The sequence below is a fragment of the Abramis brama genome (assembly GCF_963993115.1).
Source record: "Abramis brama genome assembly, chromosome: 23".
Classification (NCBI taxonomy): Eukaryota; Metazoa; Chordata; class Actinopteri; order Cypriniformes; family Leuciscidae; genus Abramis; species Abramis brama.
In genome coordinates this window covers 17018829-17046728 of record NC_139985.1, presented here as the reverse complement: position 1 = coordinate 17046728, position 27900 = coordinate 17018829, and the positions used below count along the sequence as shown (strand labels likewise).

The window sequence follows — 27900 nt, the reverse complement described above, 5'->3', positions numbered from 1 at the left end:
AAATGAGAAGACCTGTACCCCCACCCCTCCCAGATTGGCGAGGGGTGTGAGAGAAAGAGACATTTTTAGAAAGAGCATCAATAAATAAATTGCTAGTTTATTTCTTGCAATTCTGACGACTTTTCTCAGAATTGTGAGATATAAACTTGCAATTCTGAGAAAAAAAGTTAGAATTGCGGGATGTAAACTCACTGTGAGATAAAAAATCCTAATTTACAAAATTGTTCTACATCCTTCCCAATGTTGTCCAACGCATCTCCAAACATGTGCAATTTGAAGGCAATGAAAAGAAATATAGTCAATATCTGTGTAGGCTATATGCAATAAAAACATCATGTGTAATAAAGGGGTTCCAATTTAAACTGATTGCTTATTTGAAAGTAGAAGTTTAAATCACTAAAATAATCATGATAATAAAGAACAACAAAAGCACAATCTAGTAGAGATACAGGAACACAAACTCATGTGAACATATTCCATTTATACTTTATTAAAATAGTCCCTTTACTGTTACTGCTGTCATAAAAACTGAATTTCTTGCGTTACATGTAGAATTTTAAACTTATATTCCATGTTGGTTACACTTTATTTTGATAGACATTCTACTAACTATAAGTAACTTTGCAACTATATGTCAACTAACTCTCATTCGAGTATTAGTGGACTGTATTAGATTATTAGGTTAGGGTTAGTAGAAATAAGCTGACATGTAGTTGCAAAGTTAAGTTATAGTCAGTAAAATGGGGAGCATCAAAATAATGTGTAAGCAGATACTATGAACACAGTCTTCTAATACTCTAATGAGAGTTAGTATCAGGTTACTTAAAGTTAGTAGAATATCTACAGTGTACCATCAAAATAAATTGTTACCCTAAAGTTTAACAAGAATTTTTTCAGAACCAAAAAAAAAATATATATGCTATTGCACTCCATTTGTCTGATGTGTTGAAGTCTATGAAGTTTAACGGAGAACCACTTGTCGTCAGTACAAGCCTGTTTGCAAAATGAAATTATATGCGTGACTGTCTAACATTTAAAGATAATGCAAGTTATGCACTGAGGAAAACGCGTCTCAAAAATGATTAAATAGCACACAAACACATTCGTGAAAGAACATGACAGGGCAAACAACATTACACTATTTGCTTCTGTTTGTTTTGTCATTCTCATTTTTAGGACAACTTGGTTTTTGCTCTTTTCCTCCACTCTTTTCCAGATGTGTTTTTTCCATAGAAATGCATTATTCACTTGTAAAGTGACGTGAATGGATGTTTTTCATGCATAGTAAACAGATGCGATTAACCAATAATCAAAATCATTGCCAATTATTTTCATTATCAATTTTATCAATTAGTTATTGCAGCCCTAGTATAGCCAAGAATTGAAGGTGTCAACACAGAAATTTCATGTAAAAATAAACTAATTCCATTTATATCTGTGTATGTTTCTCATGTCTCTACAGTAACAGATATGGCGTATAGGAAAGTGCGTGCTGGCCACGGTTCTCTCCGTGTGCGGGATCTGGAGAGTGTGGAGCTTCACACAGCTTCCCTGGAACTGGAATGGGACATGGAGAAGGAGCTGGAAGAACCAGGCCTGGACCGTTTCCAGCTGGAGTGTGTGGAGCATCAACCTGTGAGCAGCTCTTCTGGCGGGGGCATGGACCCAGACCTGGAGCCAATTCAACCCTCCGTTTCCCCTCACGGACGTTTCGAGCGTCTCCAGGAGGACCCTAATTACGTCTCTCGTTTCAGCCGAGCGGTACCCAAGGGCCAGAGATGGAATGGGACCTGCATGGCTAAATACCTGCTTGCAGGGCTGGGTGTGTTTGCTCTGGGGCTGCTCATTGGACGATATGCCTTCAGCAGGGAGCAAGTGAAGGTAGAGCCAAGTGCAGACACAGATGTGCTGGAGAAGATTGTTCAGGGAATCACAGCAGAGAAAATACAAGCTCTGCAGAGGTAAATGTTTCGTACTTTCCATCTATTGTAAGCACACAGGGTTTTTTTTTTTCTTTCAGAATGAAACTGGAAAAATACAGTGGATATTTCTACAGTAAATAAATAAATAAAGGAAATAAAGGTTTTGCAGAAGGAATTAAGGAAGGGATTTGCACTATAGTTTGCTCAGCAACAACATTTAATATCAGCATCATAATATATGAACATATGAGGGTGTTCCCTTGACTATGGGCTTTTTAAGCACTGAGATGTGTTTTACAGAAGTTTCATTTCACTGATTTAATTTGCCTACTAATATCCTACAGTGGATACAGTATACTTGCTCCACAGGACAATTCAGTTTTATTATATTATTATAATTATTATTATTATCTTGGTAATTTGAAGCAACAAGTAGACCAGCAATAATAAAATAAAATAAAAATCTTTCACAAAATATTACATTAAACGTTTAAGTTTATATGTATATATATATATATATATATATATATATATATATATATATATATATATATATATATATGTATGTGTGTATATATATATACATATATATATATATATATATATATATATGTATGTGTGTATATATATATATATATATATATATATATATCACACACACACACACACACAGGTGGATTATATATAAATATACATACACACACCACCATACACACAATACTTGCCCATTATTGGCTGATAAGAGAAGATATTTTCAGGGAGCTGAATTCTATAAAGTTTTACAGGGGAATCAAGATATTTTAATAGACATTCAGAGGGTGAGGCGAGGAATCAGACAGAAACTTCAAGGGCGTTCCAGCCAGTGAGGAGAAGTGAACCATACTGAGGAAGCAGATGCAGGGACAGTGTTTCAGTGGGACAGGCTCTTTGGGACCTTCATCTTTAAAAAAAGAAGTCCTACAGCCAAAGTTGTGCACAGCTTATTCCCACTAGTGACAAAGCTGCCTTGTTCACTCTGAGCCCAGCTGTGTAGTCTCTGACAGGCAGACTAAAGTCGCGAGCAGGTACTGATGTTAAAATTAAATGCAGACAAACCTCAAGCGATAACACATTGTTTTTGGAGCACGGATCATGGCGAGCATGTATATTCGTGTCAAAAAAGATAACTCGGTTTCCTCTGAACCAAAACCGCCTGACTCCCGAAACAGGCTTTGCGGTAGTGTCAATTTATAATTTATTTTGTCACATTTATATTTCAGACTGCAGCGCCAACAGCTCATCTCAGATCCTTTTTTGAGCGGGGAAGAGCAGACGATATTACAATGCAGCGAGGCTGCAAAGACGAGAAGTCTAAACATTTTGATGGCTTTATTTACCCCACATTCATGCAGCCTCTTAATATTAACACTGCAGCTTGAGGAAATAAGAATATGTGTGAGGATAATTTAATTATTTACTATTTAGATGAAGCAGAAATTGTTTCAATGGACTGTGGAAAATGGTTGCCCTATAGGAGGAAGCTCTGTGGCGTGCAGAGATTAAAGAAGATTGTTGAATTATACTCCTAATCTCACTGTAAATCTCTTTGTCCCTCGTGTTAAGCTGAGGTCTCTCTTCAGCCTGCCTGAAATGGAGTCCTGGGAAAGTCTTTGACTGCTTCAATACACATTCTAATAAGCTTGTTGAAAAACAAAAATATATATATATATATCAGGACACATCAACCACTGTCTGTGTAGATTCTCGCTAACCATGTCTGAAGTGAAAATCACAAGACAAAAGCATTTTTCTATGTAACATTCATTTGTGACTACATTTTTCAATTCATTTTTCATAAAAGCTGTCACTGTCCATATCTGATAATGTGTTGACACACAACTATTAAATATTATCACATTATTATTTTCACAGAAAAGGTTTAAGTCTAGTCCCAGACTAAAATGCACGTCAAGCTGTTTTAACTGAAAGCATAAAAAGCATCTTAAAATATGTCAGTGCCATTGTTTCATCTCAAGATGCACTTTAATGGGTTTTTTTTTCTAAGACTTGTATATAAAACCAGGCCAATATGTCATTTAAAAATACGAAACAAAATATTTTCATATATATATATATATACAATATATATATATATTTTTTAAATATGAATATGTATTTTATTTAGTTCATTAGAAAAAAACATCTGAGCACTTTAACCAGCATCTGTATAAATTCACTCTAACATGTCTAAAATATTATTTTATTTTTTATTTTTTTTTTTACAACAATTAGAATATTATATTAATATAATATTATAGTTTGTAAGCTCGCGCTCGATCGGCCCAAAACCGGCATCCGACCAGCGCGGAACGTCTTAACGTGTTACTGTCTTTTCTCGAGGCAAAGTATTTTTTGATTAAATGCAATACATTTGAATATGTATTCTCTCGTTATTTCATCTGACTCCATAAATGAAAAGGTTTTAATGATATCTTTGCATCATTAAATGTGAGCGAATGTTTGACTATTTCTAAGTCAGTTAGAATAATCAAATGTAACAATTTATTATGTCAGGTAAATGTATCATGCCAATTTCATAATCAGTTCAAAGATAATCGATACAAAACATCAAATGCTCTGGAATAAAGAGAAAAGATGCAACCCAACATTAAGAAATACATGAGCTCACAGGCTAATCTGAAATACAGAAAAGGCCCCGAATCACCGGCTGCATTTAATTATATAGACAAACCTTTTTCAAATGGAAACATGTACTAACAAAAGAAATTTGCATTCAGAGGTTGCACCTTTTGGGGGTGTGTGACCATTTGCCAGGAGATCACCTTTCTTTGTATGTCAGTTATTTTTAAACTCTTAAAAACCTTATTACCTTTTGTTTTACTTATTTGGAAATGGGACATTTGTACCAGTCGCACTGAGACATTTCAAATGATACCAAACATGAAAAATAGTCATTCACATTAAACTATACATTTTCTTGGGTGTTTTACATGTGGTCTCAGCATGAGAGAGGGGGAGTGGGGAAGAGGGGGAGAGATGTAGATTAGGATGTTTCGGAGGTGAGACTTTGCCTCACAAATGGTGAGTTTAAATGCTAATTTCCAGAGAGGTCCTTTGTCCTCTCTCAGGGTCTGGTCGCTCTTCAACCAGACTGTCCGGCATTTCCTAATTTCTCAATTCTTACAGTTTATCAATTGTCAGACAATTAAACTGACAATTATGTGCGGTAAATTTGTGTAATTTCCGTCTGCAAATCAACACCACCTATAATTGCGTGTCAACATGTTTCATTCTCAAGATAGAACAATTGTATTATTGTGTGACAAAAGTATGAATGATTACATGTTTTCTGCTGCATAATGATTGCATGTAAAATGGGAATGTAATAAGAGAATATTTCTGAAATACATTTGTCAGAACTTTAGCCTGCAGTTGCATATCCTAAGATTCAGCCACGCTATAGTCTTTTTGATGTGCCACCCTATGATTTCTAATTATTGTCCCCATCTGGTCGCCCCATAAAACATTTCCTGGAGGTGCCACTGAGAGACACACTCTAACTTGTATAGCCATTGTGCTGGAACTGAAAATCATCCCTTTTAAGTCACATTCAATTATGGTGAAGCAGAAATTCTGTACTCATGCCATTTGTTTTTCCAAAAAAATATGCTCTGCCAAAGCCTCCATTTTCTTTTGGCTTGTGACCGTGTTTATTTCTTCGATTCTGGCCTAATTTACACATCAAAGGTGAGTGCGGGGGAAGAACAGTTCCAGTAAAACGAGATTAGCCTAAAATCCCATGAAGAAGAAGTGTGTTTCCCACTGTTCGGGTCTCTCTAATGGTGCTCTTTATCTCCTGTTGACACTCACTCTTAATTGCTGGACGTAATTAATAGAGCCGGACTCTGGATACGCATTCTTATCCAGGACTGCTTAGATCTAGGGTCCTAGAGGTAGGTCAGATTTAGGAGCGTGCCATTGAGGGAGTCCAGCTGAATCTCTGTGAAGACAGTGATGACACCTGTGGTCTTTGCGACTGTCTACTGATATGGCCGTATTTGGTGCAAATGTTCAACTTTTTATTATTTGATGGGACACACTTACAACATAGTGTTGCTTTTACACGTGGTTCTTTTCCTTTGCACTTTAAAATAAACTTCTAAACTTATGTAACAGATGACACAATATAATTGTTGTGCTTCTAATAAAGTGATAAAAAGCAGTTGCAAACATTTTAGAAATTACACACTTTATGAACGAATAAAATGTGCAACTCTAAGTTTTACTACCAGACTAGGTCCCAATTTATATTAAGTGGCTTTAAGTACTACAGTATGTACTTACATTGAAATTAATAATTTGATTCTCTCTTCAATTGTGTAATGACTTTCGTTATAGATAAAAGACAATAATGTATCCAGTCATATAAAAAAGTGATTTTTCCCCCACATATTTTAATCACTGGCCCTTGTATTCTTTTGTACTGCAGCTTCTATGTATGACTTAGCACATTGTAACGTCTCCAGGTAGATGAAGAAGAAGGCAATGATGACTAACTAGACACTGATAAACTAATTAACAAGACACAGGTGATAGAACTGAACTAATGAGGGTAACCAAGGGAACAAAATGAACTAATAAGACAAGACTAGACAGAACAGATGAAAACAAACTAAAAGTCCATGAAAAACGTGACACGCATATACTCTTGTCGGAGGACAGTGAAAACCCTAATACAGGCACTAGAGAATAGAATCTGTTTTGGGTCTCAGCCAAATTGAATTTATATATGCAATCATCCTTTAATCAATGCAACTTAAGTCATATTATCATTGCTGGTGGGATGCCAGTCACCGATGAAACAGAACAAAGGGCTGATTTTAGAGATTATTATATCACTCTAAAATGTGGAATAGACACTCTACAAAACTACGGTTGAGGTCATGAGGGCATGTTAAAAGGATGTTTCGCATCTTAATGAAATTTATACAGAAACTTTGAAAAAATGTGATTTTAAGCTAAACTAACCATCAACCGATGACCTTAATAATGTGTATTTCTTTAAAAGGGAATGTTTATTTCTGATATACTCTACAATTCAGTTTTTTTATTTATTTTTTTATTTACCCTTTAATACTATTATTCAACAAAGACACAATAAACTTCTCAAACAGTAAAGACATTTATAATGTTACAAAATTTATATTTCAATTCAATGCTTTTTTGAAAACACTTGTGCTGCTTAATATTTTTGTAAAAACCATTATTCAGAAACCGTGTTTCCAAAATGCATGTAAAGGACCTATTAGCCTGCACCCTTGTTTCATGACAGAACTAAACATTGTACTGTAAAATATAAATAAAAAAAGAGTAAAAATATACTTTCCTCCATATGATAAACTATTTACATCTTTTTTTTTTTTGTCTTAATTTTCAAACTATAAACCTTCAAACTAAAATTTGGCAGCTTGCTGATACAGTACTTTTTTGTGATTATTATTTTTATTATTTGCAGCTAAAGAAGCATAAATAAAAATGACACAATCCATTAAACTGTTTTATATAAAAAGTATGTGCATTTGCACTGCAATAAACAACAACTTGAATATTCATGCTGCAGAACAATTCACAATTCAACAGATAATGCCTAGTTTTACTGGATTGTGGGTGATTAGTAAATAAAAAAATGAAATGTTGTTTTGCGAACTCTTTTGAGTTCAGCTGGCTTTTGAGTATGCTACTTATGAGCCCTTTTTTTGTAATTGTGATAAAAAATGCGTTATAATCTCACTTTATCATCACTTGAAATATAATACACACATATACACGTATAGCCACAGGTGTGGAAAAAAAAAATATATATTTATCACAATTAATCATAACCTCCAGCCTCCAGAGCGGTTATCACCTTTCCTCCATATGATAAAATTTTCCCCTCAGAATGAGTTTCATAAAGTGAGATAAACTGCCCTCATCTGTAAGGAAAATATGGAACACCTCTCATTCTAACACAGACTAGAAACCTCAAGAAATAACGCACACTATAACACCCATGACATTATGATTGAATACTTTTGAATAAATAGCGCTACACACCATCTTGGGAATATTGTGCCCAACTTTAAGAATTGCTGCCACCTGCATTACTTCTGTCGGGAAACACCATGGGAATTGAATAATGATACAATTGGGTGTCAACATGTCCCGAACAATGCTATTATTGTGTGACAGAAGTATCAATGCATGTTTGCTGTTGCGAATGATTGCGTGTAAAGAGGAAATGCAATAAGGGAACATGTAGATATAGCCGGTGTGGATTTCACAAGCAGTGTGTATGTGTATCAGGCTGGATGATTGTGCTGCAACATTATCTTTTTTATATAAGAGTATGTCTTTGTTTTCCTTGCATTTCGCTGACTCTGCAATAGGCCTTTCTCTGAAGCCTAAGTCCCATCATTACGATGTGTATGCAGCGGCAGAACAAAATTGATATTCCCTGAGGAGGAAATCAATATTAATAACAGTGCGCTACAACAGCCATCTAATAAGTAGCACTGTAACCTCTTCCCATTGTCACTTCTCGGGAAAATAGGATGCTGGTCTCCTGTGTTAAAGGTGGAGTTAAATTCAAATGGACAGCTGAATTATGCTTCATGGTTGTGGCTTTCACTCGTTTTAACCTAGCAGGTTTGATCCTTTCCTAAGTGTAGTCAGCTGTGAAATAACAGTTGACTACAACGTTTTCTTGTCTTGGTCGTCTTCTGGGTGCTTTCTGCCTCTTTTACAAACCTCTGAAGGGCAAGAAGTCTTGATGACTGTTCAGGAGTTCTCAACAACGTCCCGTTTTTTATCAGACAGGGCGCAAGGATTGATTTACCAAAGTGGGAATATACAGTGCTATTGGCCTTTGGAATTAAAATAGCCCCACATCATCACATAGCCTTCACCATACCTAGAGATTGGCATGGAGTACTTTCCATAAGATCATCTCTCAATGCAAATCAAACCAGCTATTAGGCTAACTGAAATAAAACCATGCCAATCTCTAGGTATGGTGAAGGCTATGTGATGATGTGGGGCTATTTTAATTCCAAAGGTCAAGGGAACTTTATCAGGATGCATAGTATCCTGGATCCATGAAGTAACTGGCCTCTAAAAATAAAAATCTGCCTGCCTCTATGGGAATTTAACATAGGGGTGTCCAGACTTACGCACCCTGTATTTTAAGGAAGAACATTTATGTATTTACGATACATTATTCATTCACAAAGAAAATTGGTGTTGTTCCAGGACCAAGACTCAAACCTGATTATTTCATAGGTCCTTATTGCAGCTCAGTCTAACCAAGAACTGCACACTTAGACAGTAAGAGAACATCTGGCATTAATATTTATGTGTATCTGTCGTTCTTCGTAATTTAATTCCTACATTTAACATAAAATGTACCTACTCACTCTTTTACTGTGTGATTGAAGTTAACAAAATGCTTTCCAGTCTACACATTTAGATTAAATACGCTACTTTCATGAATGGAGTTAGACATTAAATAATTACGTTAAATCATTATCCAGAAGTTTAAAAAATATGGCGATATGTTCTTATGGTGTCGTACATTGCACATCCTGTCCCGATCGCAATGACTGTTAAATGCGCTGGTATTCAAAGACCTTGGGTGCCTCTGTCTCTATCAGCAAAAAAAAATCAAATAAAAAAATGCCTGAGAACTGACACTGAAGTTTGATAATGTCCTAATATTAGTGCACATTAGGCTTATATCTTTCTTGCTTCAAACAATATTTTGGGGGATTGGGGAGAAATTAATTGCAATGGTGGCGTGTCGGTTCAGTCAAACGGTTAAAAATAGCTGGAAATATGTGTAGTAAAGGTTTTTAGGCACTCTGATTCTTTCCAGTATAAGTGTTTCGTTTTATTATGTCGGATTATTCACACAGAAATCTACACAGAATCCTGGCTTAAATGGAAAAACATAACCTTTTTTCGCAAAGAAAACAAAGCAATATACAGCCACTAACCTTGCAAACTTACTCAAAATGCTCATTATATGAGCCCAGTTTCTTCTTAACACAATAAATACACTATTACTAAAATACTACTCGATTTTGCTTTACTCCTTGTGTGAAGCCAGCCAATCAGAAGTGGCAATTTTTCAGCCAGAGCTTGGCTTTTTTTCTTCTTCATCTTCAATATGTGTCAGATGACCTGTGGGCTGAGACAGTACTGATGCTGTGAGTTCAGGGGTCTGTTAACCACAGCAACAGAAAGCTTTTTCATTTTTAACACTAATCAAAGTATATTTGACGGGCAAAAACAACATGGCTGAATGTGCTGCTTTAATAGGAAAAGTCATTTTTTTGAGCGATGGAACATTTGGATCAATTTGTAAAATTGCTTTGAAAGAATCAAAATCTTTTTTCAGTCACACACAAATAACCTGAGAAAACCGAAATGATTGGTTAGTGACTTTCTGCACTTATTAAATTAGACGATAAGCCCACCCTCTCACATTTCCTCACATCTCTGGCACAACAGTGCAGTTGATTTCCTTCATATCTTGATGGCTGACAGCCTGGCAGGAGAACAGCTATTTTAAGTAATGAACTTTTTAAAATTTTATCTCTGGAGCAGCAGTGCGAATGAGCCTCAGCGTGAGGCCTAAACCAAAGCGTTTCTAGTGCCCCCCAAAAACGTTTAAAGTTGTCTGGAGTGTGTGAGGAGGTGTAATGGTGCAATGTGGGCCATCAGAAGTCACAGACACTCTCAGCCACCCTCTGCTTGTAAGACACATGACATTTAACACTGATTTATCTGAGGATTAGCAAAGTGACTCTCTCCAGGTCGTGGGAGTTATTAAGGAGGAAGGTGACACACAGGTTCCAAATGGATGCCACATGCAGGCAAATGTCCCATAATTCATGCTGGCCTCCACAAGTTCTGCATGCTACATAAATGTAAATCAATGAACTCTGAGGGGAAAATTCACTAAACATCCATTTTGTATCAGTTATAGGCTCATATATACTCACTGCAAAGTTCTTTTTCATTCTTCGCTGGTAGAAAGAAGTTTGAAATACCTTTCTTTGCAGCGGTATACTGCATCCCGAAGACGTCCATGCTACTGGGAGCTGCGTTTAGATGAAAATGTAAATATGTGCTGCACGTTTTTTCTCAAATAACACCACACCAGTTCTTCGATTTAGCCTGAAGGGGGTCGCACACCGGACGCGCAGCTCAGCGCTGCGCCACGTCTTTTAAAATCAAACACATTATTCTCTATGAGAATACACACACCGGCGGCGCCTTTCGGTGTCTGTCCGCGGCACCCAGCAACAGCTCAGGACCGTGTTCAAAATCTTGCCACGCCATTTACATAGTTTTATATTAAATTTACATTTATGTGTCTCAAATCGTAGTTAATGTATATACGGACTTCACCCTGTGCTGCAATATACATTTAGTTTTATATTTATTTACAGAAATCCAAAAATTGCTGATGTTATCGGATTTTCAGGTGAGAGTTTTCCTAGACGTGGCGCGGCGCGGCGCTGAGCTGCGCGTCCGGTGTGCAACCCCCTTTAATTCATGGCACACGTTAAAAACTGTCTTATTCACTACTTCACTCCAGCTTAACCAGGCGCTATCTACTCATAACTATGTGCCAATTCAGTCATTGTCATTTATTTCAGCACATACACGCCTTCTTTGTATGTAAATTAGGCTCATTATAGATTGTGCCTCATTCACAATACAATACAAAACGTGACTGAGGGGCCATTTACACAACACCGTTTTCAACTAAAAACGTTTAATGTGTTTTGGCCTTTCATTTACATGACAACAGCGTTTTGGGGGCCTGAAAACACAAAACTTTTTTGAAAATGTTTTTTTTTTATAACTGTTATTGTCTCCATGTAAACTATAAAACGCAAATTTGTGAAAACAATGACGCAAAGTGTTTCTTTGCAAAGTAACATCGCCTACTACTGGCCTGGTATAATAGAGCGTTTTTAGTTGTTTTCGCAGATCCGTGTGAACAGGGAGCATTTTGACGTGTTTGACACAAAAATGTGTCCGTATTTAGGACATCGTTGTTGTGTAAATGTACCCTAACACATAAAAATGAACCGTAAACAGTGCAAATCAAACAAGATCCCAACTCACACAAAACTCTAACCCAAAACAGACATTACACTGTGAGATTGATTTTATGGTATTTGCAGAAGAAAAAAATTATTTCTCTTAAGGTTTAAGCATCCAGCATTTGTACATGAAAATATATAGTTGCCTTGAAATTTTAGAAGGTTCCCGCAAGGGAATCATATTCGGGGGTCCGTGGCATAGAAACAAATGATAAAAATCCTTGGCTTAAACAATAAGGCTTGGCAATAACAAGGTCATGGGTTTGATTTTTAGGGAATGCATGAAATGTGCCATTACCTGATTTTTACAGGGGTTTTTTTTATGAATCGTGTACAGAAACTAAGCAAAAAAATGCTGCTATCTTCAGGTGCATGCTTTCAAAGTGCAAGTTTTTTTTAAACTATTCCGTTATTGCCTTTGTGTAAACTACAAAAATAAGAATTTGTGAAAACGGTGACGTCATGCGCATGCGTATTACGTTTTCAGTCTATGGGCGAGTAGTGTTTCTTTACAGTGACATCGCCAACTACTGGCCTGGGATGCATAATACAGCGTTTTAAATCATTTTCGCGGATCCATTGGAATGGGGATCGCTTTGACAGCGTTGTCATCTGTACAAAAAAAAAAAAAAAACGTACAAAAAAAAAACTAAAGGATTTTTAGTTGGCTACATCGTTGTTGTTTAAACATAACCTCAGTCTTAGTGAATTTCCTCCAGACTGTCAGAACTTATTTGGGTTGCAACCCCAGTGTTGTAGGTTTATCAGAATAATTTAACCAAAACTGACATATAGAAGATCACCCTAACTAAATTTTGTGTTCCTTTTGTGCTCCTTGTCCCTTTTCCACCCACAAGAATATCTAAGAATTTATTTATTTATTTTTTGTGGTTTTCCTGCAATCAGAAAAAGCGATGAGATATGCAATGTTCTGATAAGGAGAGCCTCTCAAGATCAGCCCGGGGCAATGTCATCACTATACTTACCTCTTTATTTAGCTGTGGCCACAGATCTAAGATATCAGAAGAACAGTTGAATGTTTTCAACATCATGAAGTTATCTTTTTCCCTTTTACGACCTTCATATTAAATGAATGCCAGTTTCACGCTTGTATCACACAACACATTTCCTGTCTATTCCAAATTGTTGTTGAATTTGATGGTTGGAATGTTGCCATTGAGCCATTGAACCATCAATGAACCATTGACATTTCTCAACAAATGATTTGTTGTTATTTGTGTGAATTAAACAGATTTTATTAGGAAGCCTTGACCCTCAGGCTCTGTAAAAACCTCAAAGTGCAATGGAAATGGAACTCGCTGAGATATCTTTTTTGATCCCACTGTGAAAACACACTCTTGTGGTAATTGCAGTTTGTTTAGTGAGAGCGATTCAATTGTCCTTGACTAAATGTTGATGTTTGTGAGTGGAGGTTTTTCAAAAATAACTTTTTGGAATTGCACCAGTTCTCTTGCTGTGAAACATCTGTTTACGCAGGTGTTCGTCTGTGTGTGTGGGGGTGGGTTTGAATGTGTGTGTCTGTGTAATGCAAGTTACGAGTATAAATCTTGGTTGAAGAGTGTAGCATTTGCCAGCGTATGTAATGACAGACCATAGCTGAGAACCAGAGAGACATTCTGCCTGATTCTGCGTCCGTGTTTGTTTGAATCAGACATGCAGAACAAGAGCCTTTAGACTCATAAATGCCATTTTATCACAGTTGATGAAACATATGAAAGCCACCAACTATGAATTTGGTTGTAATCTAGCCTCTTCTAATATACTGAATGTACGATTTTCACATGGTGGACGATAAAACAGATTTAAAAAAAAAAAGCCAAAACACTTACAATGAAGGAGGGGCCCAAGACTATAATACAGATAAATAATATAAATATATATAAGCTGTCAATTAAATATTGATTCATTTGCATTAATTAATCACGCTGCATTTAATTAATCAACATTTAATTGACTGCAATTGAAGCTTGCCCAGACAGCAACATTGTGTCGGCCCAGATCCGGCCCACATCTGGTACGCGTTGAAGCCACATGTACCAGGTGTGGCCCGGATCTGGGCCGACACTATGTTGCCGTCTGGGTGAAGTACATATATTCACAAGATTATTTGTAAGATTGTTTTCAAGATGATTTGTTATTGATGTTATTTTAAAAGAAAAAAAAGTAAAGCCAAATAGCTTACTGCCTCACACAATACCATAACTAATATTCTAAGTAAACCTGGGGACCACAGCATCCTCACATCAAACAGCACTCACATTTTCTTCAGCACTTATGATGAAAGATGGCAGCGAGCTGGTTGTGTAGTTCTGATCACACACAAGCTGAGCAACTGCCATTGAGAGGAACAGAAATGCCAATGAATAACTTTCTCCAGGTATTGTCGAGCTCCTCTCTAAAGTTTGGGGCTTGCAGGTAGCTTGCTTGAGTGTTGTTGACTGGTCTGTTTGTGGACCAGTGTGAGCAGTTGGTTTTAGGCTATTTAAGAGATTCTGTGGGGGATTTTCTTTCAAAGCCACCTGCGGGACACATCACTTCAACTCAGCTGTCTGCTGGCCCACGGCTCTGACCTTTTGTCTGATGCCTGTCTGTCTTGTCAAGTCGTAACAGTGTTAGAGAACAGGGGCTATGTATGGTTTGACCTGACAGAAACGAAGGCACGCGTGTGTGTGTGTGTGTGTGTGTGTGTGTGTGTGTGTGTAATTTGCCTCCATGAATGACTGTATACCTTGGAGGAGGGACACTGATGTAAAATCTGCAATTTTTAACACTCAGACTGAATCAGCAGACCAGACTGACTTTCTTGCGAAATAATGCATACATAAAGAAAGCAGTTAATTACCTGGATTCCAGCTGGTCACTAGAAGTTTGATCAGCCACCATGTTCCATAAACCAGCTTGACCCACTGGATTTTCCGCCAGGGAAAAGACAGCTGGGTTTTCCTTTAATTTCTCCCATTGGTAGTGTGAAAATTAAATGGATACGCTACGTTACTGTCTGTCATTCGATTAAAACCTGGCCTTTTTCTTTGATAAACAAATACATTTAAAAAAAGCAATTTGTTTTACTATGCAGTGTCAGCAGCTCGTCTACAAATGTAACAAATTCAGGTTAAAATGAAACATGCAGAACGTCAAAATGAACAAATAATTGATGACCTAGACTTTCATTTAATTTACCACTGCCACATGAGCACATCCAGTTAAGCAAGTCAGCAAAAAAATGAGTTAAGATAAGTGATAAGCCATTAGAAATATAATATAATAATATTAACAGTAAGAAATAGAAATAGTGGTAGAGCTTAGAAACACAAATTCTATTGCATTTCATTGGTGCACATTTCCACTGTATTTGCTGATGTTAATTCACATGTTTAAAATACACTAAACGCACTTAAAGGCTGAACTGTGTGTCTGGTCATCCTGAAATATTTATGCACATTCACAATACTCAGTTATAATATGACTAGGTACAAGCTAAATTTGTGCATAATGATGTGTGACACTTTTACAACAGTTTAACAGTTAATGCAGTCAAGCAGCTTGTTATACACATACTTAGCTAGAGGCTACACTGTGAATGTTTAGCGTTTTGTTTTTGGTCATAATTTGGTTAGTTGTCTCCTTGCATCGATGGTTTACTTAAATCTCAAAAGTCACTCTAGTGATTTTTTTTCCCATGCACCATCAAAACATCACTTTTGTGCCCTATTTTAAATGTATGTCTTGTGCCTTATTCAACTTGTCTTAGAGGATTGTACTTTACTCAAGGTTTAATTTTTGTTTTGCTTTGCTTTGTTTTTTTTTATTTGTTTGGGTCTTATAATGCATTTTAGCAGTTAATGCAGTCAAAGTGTCATCTGACTGTACTGTACATAATAAATGCATGTTTATGAATTACACAGACGGTGAACATGGCGGGATAAAAATAACGTGAAAATAACGTAAAAATATCAGAAATTTCATAATCCCTACTTTTGAAGTCGTGATCACAAGCTCGTCGTATTTAAGTAACTTCAAAGAGCATTCATGTGCAATTTTTAACTAGGAAACTCGTATTTACGATAATTCTGATAGCACGTGAAGACAGCGTCAGTGAAAACAGGCAGATATAATGGTAGCTTTAGCAACAGTAGCCGTACAGAGAGCCAACAAGCTCTTTCAGAAAGGCAATTTGGGAAGGACTCACAACATACGATGTGTGATATTTACTTTGCCTGGATCTGAAGTTTGTGCACAAAGCATTGGTATCAGAATCAGCGTTCAGAATCAATCCTTTTTGAAAATCCAGCGCTCGTTTGTGAAGCAGTCCGGTGTATAAACGTATTAGACTCTAGCGATTTTCTTCGGGACATTTCCCTCGAAAATGAAATTTAACCGCAATTATGTGCATTGGTACATCCCAAAACACAACACTTGTAATGCCTCTTTGGCGCAGACATTGTACAACTCCAGCGGCTACAGCGAGGATACAGAAATGGTGGACTCTGTGCTTCTCACTCAGGGGTGTGTCTATGCTAATAAGACAGACTTTTGATTCATGGGAATTATGACAAAAAATTGAGTGAGTGGATTTTTACCATTATAGACTGGTTGTTCTCAACTTTTTTGTGTTCAAACACCTATTATAATTTTGCATAATAGGTCCACTTTAAATCTCAAATCAGGAAACATCACTCTACTGACTTTTGTCTTGCACCATCAAAACGTCACGTTTGTGCCAATTTTCAGATGTGCGTCTGGTGGCTTATTCAAAATGTCTCAGAGGATTGCACTTTAAACAAGGTTTGATGGTTTTTGGATTTTTTTTTAAACCTTTCAATAGATGGAAAATTAGAAATATCCTAATTTTTGTTTTAAATCTTATGTGTTTAGAATGACCTGAGGGTGAGTAAATGATGACTGAATTTTAATTTTTCCAAATAACCCTTTACTAACTTTTTTTTTTTTTAAACGCTTGATAATATCTGAAGATTGTCAAGCCTTTGAAAGAATCCTCCATTCTAAGGTAAGAATGTCACAGGAGCGATGTTTTGGTGGTCCAAGATAAAGGTCGCTACAGTGACGTTTATCTTATGAAATCAGTGTCCATTACTTCCCTGAAGTTGACAGCCCTACTCGCATCACCCCATTAAATCCTCACTGGGAGATTGAGAGATGTCTGGTTCAGAAAATGGACACATTGGATTTACAGTTCTCTACTGATTACCCTCTTTGGGATTACAGCTGCCTGGGGGAAACACAGGTTAAAGGTCATCCTAATTGAATCATCACTCCCTGTCCCCAGTGAGTCAGCTACATGGTTTTGGTGGTATAGTCTTAATAAGGTGGACACAAGGTTGCTGAAGAAGAGTAGGATCTTCGCTCTCTTCTTTTTTTTTTTTTATCAAACCAAGCTTCCGTTGTACCACAGAGCAGGGCGTAGGTGTCCTTACGGAGATGAGAGAAACAAGGGACCGGTGGACCTCTGCCAGCAACAAACAGATTGTGTATCCATTTTTCATTGCTCCTCTATGTCAGCCGAATCGCTGGCTTGTCATATTAACAGTTGCCGAGCCACTGCACCCCGCCAACGTGCTCTAGGCCAACACGCATTTATTACATTCACATAACAGCAGTCCGCTAGTATTAACAAACTCAAGGCGTTTCACTTTTTTTTGTTTTCTTCATTTCTAATCCACAAATGTTTATTGTCCCTTTATTTAGCCATTCTGATTTATGTGCAATGCATGTGGGGTGAGAAAGTGTTTTATTTCCTAGTACATTTATACCCTGGTAATCCAGAGTTCTCGCGAGAGCACAAGTTGAATTTTCTCAGCGAGTTACTCTGGTGTCTAGTAATGATGCTCATTAAATATGCCCCTCTATCTGAGCTGCACCAATCACATCGGGTTTCTGATATAGGCGGGCCAGAGGCGAGATGACGACAGCACTGCGTCGTCGAAGTCATTAGTAAACATTGCAAGATGGCTATGGATGAACACCAGTTGTTTGAAACGGCTTTGGCCGCTACAATGAAAGATTTAGACTTTTTCTCTAATGGCGCTTTTCCACTACACAGTACCAGCTCGCCTCGGCTCGGCTCGGCTCGACTCGACTCGACTCTGTTTGGTTTTCCACTGTGTAAAAGTTGTACCTGTACCGGCTTCCAGGTACTTTTTTTCGTACCACCTCCGGCGAGGTTCTAAGCGGGCTGAGGCGGGCTGAGGCGATACTAAAATGTGACGTGAAAACAAGGCAGACTGCTGATTGGTCAGAGAGAATCGTCACTATTCACTCCGTCATCATTGCACGCGCCAGACGGAGTATACTGAATAAAAAAACAGCAAAAACAAAAGCAAAAACATCCAAAAACAGCATACACTCGATTTCCTCCATTGTCCTGTGTGTGTGGGTAGCGGGTGTGTCTCGCGGGTCTCGCGTAAAAGATTAAGTCACGGCAGTTTCCTGTCGCGTCGCTATGACGACCAGGTACTATTGTGGAGGTACTATCTGCAATGGAAAACGGAGCGAAAAGCGAGCCGAGCCGAGCTGAGTCGAGGCGAGGCGAGTCGAGTCGAGCCGGTACTGGTAATGGAAAAGCGCCATAAAAGAGGAACAGAAGACGGCGCTCGAATCGTTCCTTTGCAAGAAGGGCGTTTTTGCTGTTTTGCCGACCGGATACGGTAAGAGTCTAATCTACCAGTTAGCTCCGCTGGTAGCTAAGCGATAACTTGTTGTGATTGGTTGTAGTGTTATCCAATTGCGTGCAGTGAGATTTTCAAATGCATGCTTGGTGCCGCCCCTCGAGCTGGCCGATTTTCATTAGTCGACGCCAGACCATTAATCTTTTAGATTTAGGTCTGGATTTCCAGGCTAGTACATTTAGGATTAGATGATTTGAATTCCATTATTTTATCCATGGCAATTATTATATTTTTCTTGTTTTCCTTATAACGTCAAAATAGGGGGAGATAGCAAACCGTTTGCACACTAAAAATGGTCGTAGATTTCTTCTACAGAGAAATCTCATGCATGCCATGAAAGCTGTTTATTTATCATACAACAGTCTCGTGGCAGGGTGCATGTCTTAATCATCTTTATTAAAGTTCTGTGGAGCGGCTGAGTTCTGCTAATTAGATCTCACAAAGATGCAATGTAATAATTTCATTTTCTGTTTGCAGGAAAGCTTCATGTTAAAGGTTTGTACAGTATAAGCCAGTCCTCAAGGGCACATTCTGAGGATCTAATTAATGGTTATTTATCCTAGATGGATTATAGTTATTAATTGGTATTTTAGTCAGCACAGAATTCTGACTGAACATGTTGTAAAACACATGTTGCTTTTAAATATACATGTTCTCAGAAACTTATGCCCATGTTACTTGTGTATGCAGCATATCTTGTGCCCAGCGTTAGGCTTGTGAGCTTGAATTTGAACTGTATTATGTGGTAAACTCACTAGAGGGCACTATGGTGAATCCTGCAAGGGATATTTTCTACTGCAGATGTGTGCTAGCCAGGGAAATGCTTTTAAGTGATACTTGTGCAATTCATGTTTTCGTGAGTGCTGGTTTTTGGAAAGAAAGAGATAGATTTAGTGATTTGGATCAAATTCTCTATATGCTACAGTATTTTGGAAGGGAGATTTAGAGAGAGATATTCGGATATCCCCAGAGCCACTGCTGTGAGATGCAGCAGGACAAAGTCTGATTGTGTTCGGGACCTGGGAGACTTGAGGAAGAGTATAGGCATTGTCTTGAGAAGATGCGGTCTTATATCGGAGCCTGAAGGATGTAAAATGCTACTTGAGGAGGGGGTTCTTTTTGTTTGTTTTTTCCACACGGATTCTCTCACACAAAAAGACACTTGGACACAACTTTTAAGCCAATTGGAACAAATACATGCTATGAATTAAAGAAATAGTTCACCCAAAAAATCTTTTCCAATCCTTTCTTCTGTGGAACACAAAAGGAAATATTTTGAAAAATGTGCTAGTTGCTCTTTTCAATGCAATACAGTAAATTGGGAATCAGATCAACCGATTCTCAAAAAGCATTCTGATTGTTTCATTCGAGAATCTGATCTCTACTGCTCTCGTTTTTAAGTTCATTTTACTGACTCAATGAACTGTTCACAATGGTTCGCAAGTTAAGTTCTCAAAATTTCCAGTGAATAATTAATTCAATTTCAGTCTTTTCCTTCTTCACGTGGAATATAGGCGTGAGGCATATGCACCAATTTTATAATACTTTTATGTTGTTTTTGCATAATTTCTGAAGCTTGAAAGCTCTAGTCCCCATTCATTGTAAATGCATGGATAAAAAAGCGAGTGGCACATCCATTAAGTGTTTCACAGAAGAAAGAAAATCATATGATTTTGGGAAGACATAAAGGCAAGTAAACTGACATCATTTTAATAGTTAATCTATTTAATTTTAGTTTTAAGACAGCAGCAAGCCTTCTAGGAAGAATACAGGAGGAATATATGTATTTTGAACATTCGCATAACATTTAAACTTCTCCATAAGTGCAAACCCGAGGATGCTAAAAAAAACAAAAAAACTCGCCCACATCATGTATGTGTGTGGAAGGTTGGGATCTCTGTATCTGCAGAAAATGTTGTTAAGGTGCCTGAAGCGAATGAGCATCTTGGTTGTTCTCTTATTTCTAGAGAGGCAACCTTCACCCCAGGGCCTGAGTATCCTCTGTGCTCCTACAATGACAAACCCCATGTAGCGCTCTCGTTTGAAGTGTGCATTGCTTAAGGGCTGTGGAGATTGATAGCGATTGCCACACACAAAAATATCTATCTAGGCCATCAAGGCAGGAAGTATTCGCTGCCTTATCTTGTCAAATAAAGGGCAGCATTGCTCATTTAAATAAGACGGAGGGTGTAAGCATATGCTTAAAAACCTGTTTGTTAGAGATATGATTTATAATTTAGATTTAAATAATGGACCTGATCTATTTGACTGGATTGCTCATGACGTCATAAAAAGTGAAGCTGCCGCACCGCCATATTGATATTTCATCACATTCTATTGAATTAATAGGAAATACTGTTTTTATTCGTACAGGAACTGTAAATAATTTTTTTTAGCAGTATGTATTTCGTAGCAGTAAAGATAATTATTTAAATGTTGATTAAATTAATACAATTCAAAAATATATACAAATAACACTTAATTCAAATGCAAACTCATGCTAGTAAAAAGCCATATATTTGAGCTGATAATTTGAGCTTTTCCAAGAGTCTGAAGTGGATCAACAAAAAGACATCAGGAAATAATCAACGCATTCTCATCCTTGGGCGTCATATACTGACGCTTTTGACATTTCGTCGACATCGAATGCACATGGCACCCTTTAGCGTCAATATGACACGCACAGAGCTTTGTTCGGTTATGGGTAGGTTTAGGTCTAGTGTAGGGTTAGGGTTAGACCACTAGGAGGCGCCTTCTGGCCCATTTCTATCTGCATCTCATATTGACGCTAAAGGGTGCCATGTGCGTTCGATGTCGACGAAATGTCAAAAGCGTCAATATATGACGCCCTAGGATGAGAACGGGCTGGAAATAATATACACGCTTCTCAACTTATTTAGAAAAATACTGCTGACTTATTATGGATTTAACGACATAAAGCTTTATTTCCAAGCATTTATACTGTTGCTCCGAGCAAGATGGTAAATCTTTTTAATATAATATGGTGCAATTTAGTAATAGGGGATTGTATGCACTGTAATATTTAAAGGGGTAGTTCATCCAAACATTGTAATTCTTTCATTAATGAGGTTGATGAATGTTTATATGTGAATAAATGCCTAAACTATATCTGTTCATCATATAAAGTGACAGTCTCGTCAGAAAATTTGGACTAAACCACTCAATTCAAAGTTACCTGTCACAGTAGACACACCCATCTTAACCATTTCTATATATCACTTATCCTGCCCAAAACAACCATAAACATTACAGAAAACGTTTGAAGTATCAATTCATGTACATACATACAGTGCTGGTCTGAATTATTTGCCCCCTTGGTAAATATGATAAAAGTAAATCTGCATTGTTTATCCTTTTGATCCACTGTATATCTTAAAAACTATTCATGTGCAACTAATTTGCTGCAGATCAAGTGATTTTAGGTCAATGTTTTGGCTTTGATGCTTTTGAAGTCTATGATGTTGGTAGGGAATTGTAAGTTCGAACACTTACAGTGGATCCACCATGAGCAGTCCAGTTGTTTATATAGATCTGTGATCTAAATGCATTATATGCCCGGCCCCTGTCTATAGAACTAATAGATTTTGGAAGTTTATTTTGATTTTTCAAAACTACAGACAAACTGGTACTTGTTCACTCAGCACCGCAGAATTACAAATTATTCAAAGTCATATTTTTGGTAAATTACTAAACTAAAAAACTATAGCTCAAAAAAGCATGCTTTAAAGTAGCCGTCAACAGAATGCAACAGTGCCCACTGACTATTTCAGCAGCCTTGTTGCCGGAAGTATAGCCTATTTCCTATTCGCTGTTTCCCATAGGGATTAAAAAAAATAGAACTTTGTTTAAGAGTTATAAGACATGAACCAAGCCAACCAGTTACGAGGTGAATTACAAAATACCAAAATTTGAGTGAAGCAACAAAACAAAAAAAGCATTTGGAAATTGGATAAAAAGACAAAAATACAAGACTTTGTACTTACCTTCAATGAGGGAAAGACTTACACTTCCATGAGGCATTGCAAATGACATAATCGAATACAAAAAAAATGGATAAATATAAAAGTTTTGATTTAAATATGTTGATAATATATTATAGTTTACTGCAAAATGTTAATTTTGTGCATGCAAATATTTAAGTAGTTTGAGAGTGTAGGGAAATTGGGATTTCTACTTCCGAAACCCGACTGTTGCACTCAATAAAGTTTGATATTAGCATGTTGCTAAGCTAATTTGATGACATTCTCATAAGGCTAAAAATATGTAGCACATACGAATATAGTATCAAAAATCTAATCGAAATATTGTTGCAATATTTAGTACGTGCACTTATGTGTACTAAAATACTGGGTAATATAAAATAACTACATGGTTTAAGGTGCAGGTTCAGGTTTAGTACCTAGTTGTTACCCAGTTATTATAATTACTGTAATAAGTACATAATATGTGCATGGGGAACAGGACTGTAAAATAAAGTGCTACCAAAATATTCCACCACTTTATTTCCACCTTTTTGGATTTATTTTTTCACTCTTAGTGAGTTAGAAAACATGGGATGCTACCTTAAATTGTAGCTTGTGGAATAGCTTTGACAGTTCATTTGATTATTCAAAACTACAGACAAGCCAGTACTTGTTCCCTCAGCAGCTCAGATTTACTCAAAAGTCCTTTAATCAAAGTCACACTTTCGGTACGCTTACAGACTAAGAAGTGTTCTCCTTGTTATAATTAGCCCAAGAAAGCATGCTTTCATCAAGCCTTGTACGGATTCAGGGCGTGAGTGATCACATACAAAAGGCATAATGAGGTCGAGACTTTACCTCTCTGTGTCATTTTAACAAGACTTACGCACTAATGGCTTTTGTTACATCACCTAGCAGACATTTCACCACCCTTGTTGTTGGACAGAACCTTCCATAAGTATTCTGCTTCTACAGTGCCATCTACACGCAAAAGCATGCAGTGTTCCCAAATACATTCCCCAACTGCTCCCTCTCCCTCTAAAACATAGCATGAGTATGTCTTCTTAGATACCACCTGACCTTTATTTCAATTGGAAAAACATATTTGTGATGGAAAGGGCGCAAGCAGGGTTCAAGCGGGAATGCTTACATCCATGACTGCGAGAGAGGCTGAAGATGAAAGAGTGTGTAGATGCGAAGATTGTAGAAATGGTCTAGCGCTCCAGAACTTACCTCATTAGCACGTAGGTGCTATTTCATATAGGCGAAGCTATAATAAGCGTGCAAGGTATTTTCTAGTGCCTTGGACCTTTGACTCACTGGTGTTGTTCCTGTAGTTTTGGTCATTATTGAAACTGACATAGAAGCCTTGGAGATTTTTTGTTTTGTTTTTTTTTTTAAACAGGGGACATATTTACTTTGTTCTGAAAGCTAGCATTGGATTGGAACATTCATATACATTGAGAAAGCATCCTAACCATTGTGGAGGTCAAGTGATTTATTTGGAATGTTAAAGGGATGAACAACTGGCAAACTGCACCAATTCACAGTTGATTTTGAACTTCTAAAAGTACGGTTATATTAACTGCTGCTTGGCAAAATTTTGTGGCCAAAATCAAGTAATTTCAATAGGAATCAATAGAATTTCAATAGACGCTATCCGGAGTTTTGCGTGATGGCAAAAATTTCCCCACATAGATTTCGCTCATGTTTAAGTTGGTCATGCAAATGTAGATCAACAGAAAGCTGTTTCATTTCAAAGGGACTTCTGTGTGAGCTGTGGTTCATGTGTCGCTATACTATTGATAGTGGACAATGGACTTTTTTTTACCGCAAAATTGTCAACATTTTGCACTGCATTCTGGGATTGCCTTCAAGTATACATGGCATGCTTAGAATAAAGACTTTGGCTTAAACAAGGTATATGGGTACTATTTGAATAAGCATCTGTCGGGAGCATGCCTGTACTGCCTTAAATGCTGCTTATGGAGGCAGCTCACTATGTTTTGGGACAGAGAAATTGTGTTCATAACTAACCGTAGTGAACCCTCTATCCCATTCCCTATATCTCTGTATCTGGGCTAAACAGTTACCTTTTTGTAGCCGTGGGTTTTAATTGCTTCCCCCAGATGATGACATTGATTAATCCTCTGCAATGCTGGAACAGGTTCCCAGAGGGTTCTGAGCAATTGTATAGTGTGCCGCAAACCAGCCAAATGAGTTCCTTTAAAATGATGAAGAGATTAGCACACAATATCTGGAACTAATAGAGGCGTTTGAGCATACAAAAACAAATACGAAACACATTCTATATGAAATGTACATTTATCAAGAAAGTGTTTCTTTTAATAGCGCAGAGTGCATTACCTTGTGTTTATTCTTTTAATTACGTTATAATACATCTCAATAAACATTATAGGAAGGCAAGGTTTTATCTATTTCAGAGCCATGAACTAGGGTTAGGTCTAGATGTTATATTTACAGTGGCTGTTAATAAGGTGGGTCTCCTCATGCCCACAAACCACCCACAGTTGTTTATTAATCATCTAACGCATATTGAAAACAAAACTGGCAAGCACTATCCAAAAATCAAAAGTTTCAGTCTGGCTTCCACATAATTTTCTAGCACCAGTCAAGTCGTGTTTACAACATACCAGTTGTGCCCTTTTGATTAAGAAATAATCAATGAATTTGCCAAAGTTTGACAGATTAATAGCATCAGTTCTTGGAAAGATATTCAGAGTTTTGTTTGAGGCACTAAGCAGCAACAATAATGCACAATAATATCTGTGTTCTGAGTTATGTCTGTGAAATAATACTATGAATGGCCATATATTCAGACCACAAAAGTCTACAAATAAATATATTGTTTTTTAATACTATGCTTAACCTTGGGTTAACATTTAACATACAAACACTGATCAACGCACATAAATAGAGCACATTATATACGGTCAACGGAAGGTCAAATGTGCAAAACCAACTTCACTGGTTCTTACAGTATGTGTCAAACAAACTTTCGTTTACCATATTTGTATTTAATTAATATATACACGGATGGATGGATGGATGGATGGATGGATGGATGGATGGATGGATGGATAGATCTTCAGCCTTTCCTACAGAGACTGAATGACCACAGACACACACTCACACTGTAGAGTTTAAATGGAGTGTCACTTCCACACTTTAAGGCCCTTGGGAAGACCAACTGTGAGTTCAGGGAGAAATCTGGAGACCTCTCCATCCTCCCGCTGCCCTCAGAATCTCAAGCACTCAAGTCCCGTTGCTTTTCTGTCAGTCTCAGTAAAAACCAGTTCTGCTCTTAGTCAGTTCTTTGCAAATGATCTCACGCTGATCACAAAGACCGGCGATGTGTGTCGGGAGCGATAACGGTGACCCCTTGGACAGGAAGTTCCTCACCTGGTCGTTTAATCTCCACCACCATTTTGTGTTTACACTGTACCGCATCGCAACTCCTCTGTTTGCCCCTTTGAAGTGCTAATAGTCTCACAAATCCCATTTTGCATTCATTGATCTATAATGCATTCTCTCTGTTACACACACCGGGTTTAATGTGGCCCTTGGTGCTAATGCGGCAGAATGCAGGAAAGTGAGGACAATTACTGCATACTTGCAGTGGAGACCTGTAGTTAAGCTTGGAAAAGAGAAAAAGGAGATGGTGGCAAAGAAAAGGAGGGTTAGCAAGAGTTCTGGGAAATAGGGAAGGAGGGCTGTCAGAGGCTCAGATACATTGCTGAGCCGAGGCTGTGTGTTTATGGCTGGGTCTCCAGGGCATCGCACACAGGGCTATGGTTTTAAGACCATCAATCACTCACACACACACACACACACGCATTAACATTAACATGCAGTGGGAGCCTATAGAGGCATCAACATGCACCAGTCGTGACTCCTCTTACCACAGTCAATTTTCAGTGTTTCCTTCCATTTTGTTTGCACAATTAAGACATAATCATAACGTTAATAGGAACCTTTTTTCTCATTAACTCTACCATTGATCACACTGCTTATTCCCAAGAAAATGCATGATTAAGAATGTGTGAAATGATTTATAACATTGTTTGCAAGTTTATGCATTGGATTCTCATCAGCACTTCAGCTCTCTGAGGGTTTGATGGTGTAACACATTCTGTGCATGTGGCGCTTTCATGGATTTCATGATGATGAAGTTTGTTATAGTTCTCGATGGCACACTTCTGATAGCCTATTTTATAATTTATGACTGTTATTAAAGTATTAATGTAGTAACTTAGAAATGACTTGATTTTCTGTGTAGGGCCACTAAAACGTGAGCCTGCTGTTGTAAATATGCTGATGCAACTCTCACGTTATCTATGAAGATCTGAGGTTGGATGAGTATTTTTTCATTTAATTTTTCCTCCTTTATCCCGTCTATCCCCTTGTGTGCAGCACAGTACAGTTCTCTGTGATTAGTGGCTGAATCTACTGCAAAGTTGTTCTAAAATTAAGCCAATTACACCATTCTCATAAAGATAAATGGAGATGTAGGTAGGACCGAACGGACCCTCTGTGGAGGGAGGTTTTGCTTACAATTTATAATAGTAATTAGAGGCCCAAAAGTTTTGCTGGTTTGACGGTTGTTTTATTGATTTGTATGTGTTCCTGGTCGCTGTGGCTGAAGCTGTGCCAGATATCTGTTCTAAGAAAAGAAACAAATGATTGAGCTCTGAACGTTTGCCTGGATGGTGTAAAAGTATATATTTTTTTATGTATCTATTTGTTTAGTAAGTATTGTCACATGGCAATCAATTATTTTAGGGATAAAAACTGAAAAAAAACAAAAAAACATGAACATTGTGCGGACAAAGCCAACCTGTGCAGCTTAAAGGCATAGTTCATTATTTACTCATGTCATTTCAAACATGTATGACTTTCTGATAGGTTAAAGAATGCTTCATCTTTTTATGTCCTTATTATGAAAGTCAATGGGGTCCAAAACTTTCAAGCTCCAAAAAGACTTAAAAGTAGCAATATCACTTTGTATGATGAACAGATCAAAATGTAAGCCCTCATGCACTCTCAAATTGATTCATTGATCATTGCATCCATACAAAAATCAGACATGAAGACATGGTCATTAAACAAC

At 37.4% G+C, this 27900-nt stretch overlaps 1 protein-coding gene across 1 annotated transcript in view; it reads left to right on the top strand.

Annotated features, from left to right (window-relative positions):
- The window catches only part of naaladl2 (N-acetylated alpha-linked acidic dipeptidase like 2), a 296732-nt gene that overhangs the window by 92546 nt on the left and 176286 nt on the right, over positions 1–27900 (top strand). Inside the window, exon 2 of the mRNA XM_084100591.1 lies at positions 1463–1961. Within this exon, the coding sequence (XP_083956717.1) occupies positions 1463–1961 (499 nt within the window). The remainder of the gene's footprint in view (positions 1–1462; positions 1962–27900) is intronic.